This window comes from Mus pahari, chromosome 21, assembly GCF_900095145.1.
Source record: "Mus pahari chromosome 21, PAHARI_EIJ_v1.1, whole genome shotgun sequence".
In the NCBI taxonomy this organism is placed as follows: domain Eukaryota; kingdom Metazoa; phylum Chordata; class Mammalia; order Rodentia; family Muridae; genus Mus; species Mus pahari.
In genome coordinates, this window is record NC_034610.1 from 2,887,153 (window position 1) to 2,894,456 (window position 7,304).

At 43.5% G+C, this 7,304-nt stretch overlaps 2 protein-coding genes across 5 annotated transcripts in view; one reads left to right on the forward strand and one right to left on the reverse strand.

Annotated features, from left to right (window-relative positions):
* Nucleotides 1-1,977, reverse strand: part of Serac1 (serine active site containing 1) — a 36,840-nt gene extending 34,863 nt beyond the window's left edge. For 2 of the 3 annotated variants that reach the window (XM_029533206.1, XM_029533207.1), the window contains exon 1: nucleotides 1,855-1,955. The gene's annotated coding sequence lies outside the window, so the exon portion shown is untranslated. Of the gene's footprint in view, nucleotides 1-1,854 lie in introns of all 3 variants that reach the window. The other variant, XM_021221733.1, reaches the window with a different exon arrangement.
* Nucleotides 1,978-2,069: 92 nt separating this feature from the next.
* On the forward strand, nucleotides 2,070-6,691 carry Gtf2h5 (general transcription factor IIH subunit 5). 2 transcript variants are annotated; one of them, XM_021221626.2, is made up of 3 exons: nucleotides 2,070-2,148; nucleotides 2,999-3,071; nucleotides 6,066-6,691. In XM_021221626.2, the coding sequence occupies exons 2-3, from the start codon at nucleotides 3,037-3,039 to the stop codon at nucleotides 6,244-6,246; spliced, it is 216 nt and encodes a 71-aa protein (XP_021077285.1). In that variant the 5' UTR covers nucleotides 2,070-2,148; nucleotides 2,999-3,036; the 3' UTR covers nucleotides 6,247-6,691. The 2 variants fall into 2 exon arrangements, with proteins under 2 accessions (XP_021077285.1, XP_029388943.1); XM_029533083.1 differs by lacking the exon at nucleotides 2,070-2,148 and adding an exon at nucleotides 2,201-2,451.
* The last annotated feature ends 613 nt before the right edge of the window (nucleotides 6,692-7,304 follow it).

Genomic DNA, 7,304 nt, shown 5'->3' on the forward strand with positions numbered 1-7,304 from the left:
AGGCCAGCCTGGTCTACAGAGTGAGTTCCAGGACAGCCAGGGCTACACAGAGAAACCCTGTCTCAAAAAAACAAAAAAAAAAAAAAAAAAAAAAGAGAGGGGGGGGGTTCACGGTTCCTGAAAAAGTGAGAAGCTCTCCCCCTAAGTGTGACAGAAACAGAGTTCACATGATGGAGAGCTGTCTTGTTTGGGGAGACAGGAGGGTGCAGAGCACTTAAAGAACTGGAAGGAGGCCCTGTGCCCAGTTGGAAATGGGTCCTGAGTCTAAATTAATACGCCCTTTTAGACCTACAGTATGATCCAGCCGCACCACTTCTGAGTATATAACCAAGAGTCAAACTTGAGAGACACTAGCACATGAGTGTTTTACTGATACACTGTTCCTGGTGCAATCAGCCTAGGTGTCCAGTAGAGCAAACAGATAAAGAAAATGCTACAGAGTCTCATTCAGCCATAGAGGAGAATGCAAAATCATCACCTGAAGGAACATGGTAGAAGAGGCAGCAATGATGCTAAGTGAATAAGCTAGGCCCACAATGACAAATACTGCACCGTGTTCTCTCAAGAGAGTGGGGGGGGGGGGTTATGAGAGAGAAAGATGGACTCCCAGGGTGATGAAAGGGAGAGGAGGTGGTAAAGGGGCAGAAACGGTAATGGGGTTTGTTATCTCTATGTTTGAAGATGCCATAGTGGCTCACTTGAGTATAACTGTGCCCACTGTGCCCACTTAATAGGCAAACAAAACTACTCCCCCCCCCGTGTCTATACTGTAACAACAACTAGTGCTGCCTGCAGTTCCAAATATTTTAATCTCCTCTGCTTGTCTAATGCTTGTACCCTTTATGGAAACTTCAGGTCCCAGGCAGATTGTTCTGACGTGAGTGGCCCTTTAGGTACCACTAACTATGGTAAGGAGGTCTGAAGCCTCTTAAATTACGTGAAAGAATAATGAAAAAAAAAAATCAGCGTTTCTAAAAAAATTAATAAATAAGCAATGGCAACAATAAAAAAGGAATGGGGTACAGCAGATATGCTCAGGGATGGTGAGACGGCTCAGCAAACTCTTTTGTTGCCAAGCCTGATGGACAGAGTTCAAGCCCAAAGATTCACATGCTGGATGAGAATGGACTCTTTCGAATTGTCCTCTGACCTTTCGTGCATTGGTGAACACACATCACACACCCGGCCCACGTACATACATACATGCATACATATATGTAATAAATACATTTTTTAAAAAGAGAAGTTTGAGGAGCTGAGAGGGAAACAGATGGAAGGGTGAAACTGGTTAAAGGAAGATGACACGTGTAAAGCAAAGATCAGCATGAGCTTAAATGTGGAAATATAATTTAACCTAAGGATCAAGAAGCTAAAACTACCTCCTGTCTCAACTGCTGAGAACTCAGCTCCATTAAGACTACAGATCAGAATTTGGAAATAGGATTAACTTCAGAACCTTCCGGAGGCCTTCAGCTTAAAATGACGGTTACTGGGATTAGAAAACCTATCAGCATTCCAACTATTCAGTCTCCCAGGTCCGAGAAGAGCAAGAGGTGTCCTACTCAGGTGTGGCTCATGAGAACACAGAGCCCAGGACAGTGCACCTTCCATGCAGGTGCTCTCCCCCAAGCCTCAGGGGCAACCAGCGCGGCGCAGTGACCAATCAAGAAAAAGACAAAAATCCGAGGTGCCGCGGCAGGTCATCCGGTCCCTCCGAGACCGCGCGACCTTAGTGTCTGTGCAGGACTACCGCTCTCCTCTCCTGGGGCTGCGGCGACGCCCTTGCCCTCCCTCCCTCCCTCCCTCCTCCCGTCGGTCCGTCCGTCCGTCCATCTGTCCGTTCGCCCGTCCTACCTGCCGGCGCAATGACTCTGGCAGCCGGGCCGGCTCGCGGTGAACTCCGCCGGCTACAGAGCCCACCCTCCGCCGCCACTAGTAACCTGCGCCCTAACCCAGCGGCCGTGGGCACGTGACCCCGCCTCTGCGGGCTTGACCCCGCCCTTGGGGCCCGCCCCCAGAGAGTCGCCCCACCTACTAGGATGTCGCTGGCGCGATGACGTGCAGCGCAGGCGCAATGGGTCGGCGACTCCGGGACGGCTCTGGTGTGTTGGGGGCGGAACGCTGCTGTCTCTGAGCGCCTAGGAAAAGGTAGGTTGCGTGGGGCTCGGCTGCCTCAAATCAGGCAGGGAGGAGGAAAGACACAGAGCCTTCGGTCCTGTGGGCCGGCCGGAGTCCCGCACCCTTTCTAAGGCCTGTGTTGTGGGTCCGCGCGGCCAGCACGCATTGCATCGCGGTTTTCCTGTGGGGAAGGTAGCCGTCCATGCCTGGGTGTAGACACCGGTGGCTGTCAAGCAGGCGATTGCCAATGCAGATCCTTAGAGGACGTAGTTTATTAATCAGAAGAACACAAGATCTGGAGATTTGTAAATTTAAATTATCTGTTTTGTCCAGGTACTCGGTCTCATCATTATAATCAGGTGGTGGGTCTCTGTGATTTTTGAGGCTCTTTCGGAACTACCGTTTTGTAGTTTCTGCCTCCCAGAATCTTTCCAGTGTATCGTTCTCTTGGATATAAAAAGAAAGCAGTTAAATAATGGATCTATTTTACACTGTGTTGGGCTCGTTGGTTTTTTTTTTTTTTTTTTTTTTTTTGAGTTTAGGGGTCACTATGTAGTCCAGGCTGGTCCAAAACTAAAGAGCCCTGCCAGCCCCTCCCTCCTGAGTGCTGGGATTGAAAGCCTGAACCACCCTGACGTGTTTGGAGCTTACTTTTTAAAAGATTAATTAGAATTTGTAAGTAGGATTTATGCTTTATTAATATTGCAAATAATCTGCTTTAGCACTGGTAAGAACGGGAATATCGGGATGCCTCAATGTTAGCTTTTTAATGCTGACATTTAGTTTTTTGTTTCATCTCAGATGTAAATCCCCAAAGAGGGTTTAAACATTTGGATTTTATGTCACTTCATCCCTTTTAAATTGTATTTATTTATTTTAGAATTCTTGAAGTCATCTGCACCGTCTGCCTGGGAAAAGATGGTCAACGTGCTGAAAGGGGTGCTTATAGAATGGTTCGTAGCTTTAACAAGTCATGATTTTAAATTTACACATCGGATCTTGTTATATATATTCAATATGCCTCAGTATTGTGTGTGTGTATATGCCTTTTCCAAAATTTTGTTTTGTTGATATATATGAAATCCAGGTTTCAACTTTGGATTTCCTATAAGTGGAACAGGATTTGCTGCTAGGTTTCTTGCTGATATTACATTTTATTATCTCTGTTAAGTGAATGTAATTAGCTTTATTTCCAGTGATTTTTTTTTTTAAATGGGAAGCTTGTGTGTTTGATTAGCCTTGATTAGAGGAACAGTGTTACTATTCTCAAACCATCAGCTCTTGTCTAGATTAAGGTTTGGAATAATTCAGGAGCTTGGGCCAGGCTCTTGGGGTAGGCCTTTCATCCCAGCAGGTGGATCTCTTAGGTGATCAAGGTCACCCTGGTCTACATAGTAAGTTTCAGATCCTGCTTCCATCCCCCCAAGGCTGTATAATGAAACCTTGTCTCAAAAAATTAAAAGAATGAAGTAATACAGGAACTTGGTTAAATCTTTGCCACTACAGAATGCATTTCTTGAAAGGAAATGAGAGCCAAATGCAACTTAGGAGTTTCTCCAAAGGAGAAACCATTTTTAGAGTTGACTTTTAAAACTCGAATTCTTTGTTCAGCTTTCGCTTTGTTGGTGGGAAACCCTGTTCTCTGGATACTTCCCTTTATTAAAAATACTGTCTCCTTTCTGTTTGCCTATTATGAGTCATTGTATAGGTAGTGGTGCTTTTACTGTGATGGCAAAGCTGAGGGGAGAGCAGGGTCAAACCCTAGAATACCTGTAACATTTGGAGCAGTACTGTCCAGTGGAAATACAGTGCAAGCCATATACATAGTCTTAAATTTTCTAGTAACTGCATCAAAGACTGAAATGAAACAGGTAGGCTGTGAGTAATTTTATTTTCTGTGTATGAGTATTTGCCTAAGGCTATCAGAAGAAGGCATTGGATTGCCAGGCCCTTGAGTTGGGAACAAGTTGTGAGCCACTATGCTGGGAACTGAACCTGGTTCCTCTGCAAGAGCAGCAAGTGCTCTTAACCTCTGAACCATCTCTCTTTTCCCATGTATTAAGTCTCAAAAAAAAAAAAAAAAAAAAACCTTCAAAGTCTAGTATCTTACTTTTACAGCATATTAAATGTTCTGTGATTAGTGAGCTACAGTAGGATAAAAAAACTTCAGGAAGATAAAGATTCCAACAAAGTCAGTTTTATAAAGACAACAACAAGAAAAAGCAAACAAACAAAACCAACACTAGTTGAGGTAGGAGGGACTCTCAATTAGGAAATAGTTCATGAATGTAAAAGGGCTGAGTGTAGAGGCATTTTAATCCAGCAGTATGGCTACTCTGGCTGGAATAGAGACAGGACACACCTTTAATCCCAAACAGTAAAGGTAAAGTTAGTTTGTAGAAGATATGGTAAGGCCTTGGCTTGAGAGGAGTTTGAGTCAGAATAGCTGAGTTGAACCAGCCGACTAGAGTTCAGAAAGAACTAGAGTTTAGTTCACTAAGTCTCGGAGGTTGAAAACATTGTAGGCCTAGGTAAGATTATATAGAGGCTAGAAGCTTCCAGGACTAGGCCTAGGTTAGAGGACTGAGGCTGTAAGCCCTCGGGAAAACAGTTACATCAGATAAATAAAAGTTACTTTAACAGATAGAACCAAGAAATGGGGAATGGGGTGAATACTGAGTGGCATACAGTTAATGGAGTGGCGGATTACATGCCACGTGAAAGTACAATAACCCCGCATTATCAAGGACAGGCGTCACAGTATCCCCAATACATCGCCGAGGCTGCAGCTACTGCCTGCTCTCTTAGGTAAGGGTCAGATACTGGAACATTCACAATTTGACATGTGACAAAACAGTAACATTTTTTTCCTTCATTATTTGAAGGATTCTTAACCATAGACCTTAGCGATTACAAAACATAAGGCTTCTTACGTATTTCACCAGTGCTGCAAATAGCTGCACCCAGTCACAGAACCCTCATCTGAAAATAAGCAAAGAGAGAACCATAGAAAAGTGATTGGCTTATACCCTGGGGGGGGGGGGGCTATTTTTGTGTAGATTAAACCAGCGAGCTTCCATATCATGCCTGTTGAGAAATCTGTCACAATCGCATCACTAATCTCTTTTCTCTGCAGATCAGATAAAGTGTTGTTCTAGCTTAGGGACTTGGAAACTAACCATGAATGAGTCCATCTTATTTTTAACCAGATCTGTACAGGAGCCTAATCCGGAACATTAGCATCTTAATTCTTACTCAACCCACAGTAAAGGACTGGATCCCAAGCTGGGATTAAAGGCCTGTGCCACCACTGCCCCATCCTTCCCCCCCCCTTTTTTTTTTTTTTTTTTTTTTTTGGCCCTTCCAAGGTTCAATTCAGTGAGCCAGCGTGTGCTTAATGAGATTCAGTCCTCAGCTCCCTTACCCCAGCCCCCAAACAAAGAAAAACACCTCTAAGGATCAATTTTTAGAACACTTGAAAGATTGTATTTTTGTGGCAAGGTGAGATTTGTGAAAGTGGGTCTGAGCAGCAGGAGCTCGGCCTTCCTGTCTTGTGGCCCCTTCTGTGAGAAGGAAGCCTGTTACACTGGCTTTGTCCACTCTGGGCTGCTAGACTTGCCCTTTTGTTTCTCCCTGTGCTCTTGTGAGTCCGGGCATTCTTTTTCAAATCAGTTAAGGAAGCTGTAGTTGATCTGCAGCGCTTCAGATAGCCGCATTCTCTCCTCTTGTGAGTGATGAGTTCTTTAAAAGCCTTTCTCTTGAGCTTGATCTAACTGAAGTCATAGCTACAAATGGTGAATACTTTAGGCTTAGCGAAAAACAAGACACTAATGAATGGTTCCAAACTTTATGTCATCCTAAAAAGTCATCACTCTCAGAAGTAATTGTTAAGTCTTTACAGCTTGGTTGACTACAGGATGTCCTATAATATGTGTTTGTTTCTACAGTGATCCTGCCATGAAGCAGTTCTTGCTGTACTTGGATGAGTCCAATGCCTTGGGGAAGAAGTTCATCATTCAAGACATTGATGACACACATGTCTTTGTCATTGCGGAACTGGTTAATGTCCTCCAGGAGCGAGTAGGGGAGCTGATGGACCAGAATGCCTTTTCTCTTACCCAGAAGTGAGAGTGCTAGTGTTGAGCACTTGGGAATCCCAACCACAGACACTTGAGAGAGGCCAGCTCAGTGTCTCATGGGGTTTTCACTTGTTACAAGCATGTGGTGGGAAAGGCTGCAGGGTCATTCATTCAGATGAAAGCCCCTAACTGATTTGGTTGGACCATTAAAAAAAAAATCTGTTTACAGAAGAACTTTAGCAAATGGCTACAATTTGGCTTTTTAAGTGTTATTTGTTTTTAAAATGTAATCATAATTGTGCTGGTGAGATGACTCAGTTGCTAAAGGCCCTGCCACTAAGCCTGGCAGCCTGAATGTCATCCCAGGGGCCTACACACTGGAAGGGAGACCTCCGTGGGTAGCTACCTCCCACACAAATAAGGAAATATAAGAAAATGAAATCATGTTTTTTCCTACCTTCTTAAAACACCAATTAAATACACCAGAAAAATAATGGAGTTTGGTTAAATTATCCTTTTACCCTGGGTATTATTAATTTTGCTTGTTCCTGTTAATGAATGTGCTTTTTTTTTTTTACTGTGGAGTTAGAAACCAGTGGGAAAGAGAGAGAAACACTGCTTTGCATCTTTAGTTTTCCCTTTTTCACACTATATTGGTCATTTTCCTATCAAGGCAGGTATTCCTTGATAGTTTAAGGTATAGCAAAAGTGTGTGTGTGTGTGTGTGTGTGTGTGTGTGTGTGTGTGTGTGTGTGTAACAGATGGGAAGATACCTGCAATTATGCTTAATATTTGGAGAGTAGGGGTGGAAGACTTGCATGTGTGTGAACTCTTACATTGTCTGAAACTATTAATGTATATCAATAAAATACATAATATAAAGGTTCAAACAAAAATGCAGCAAGGTCAGGCTCCATGGGGATAAATGTTATATTTTTTAGTCATATGCTATGACTGCAGTTAAATCTAGTATTACTCTTTTTATGCTGTTTGGCCATCTCCCTAAGTATACTTTTCAGAATAATGGAATTAAAAGCATAAAACAAAATTCAGGGGCTGGAGAGATGGCTCAGTGGGTAAGAGCACCCGACTGCTCTTCCAAAGGTC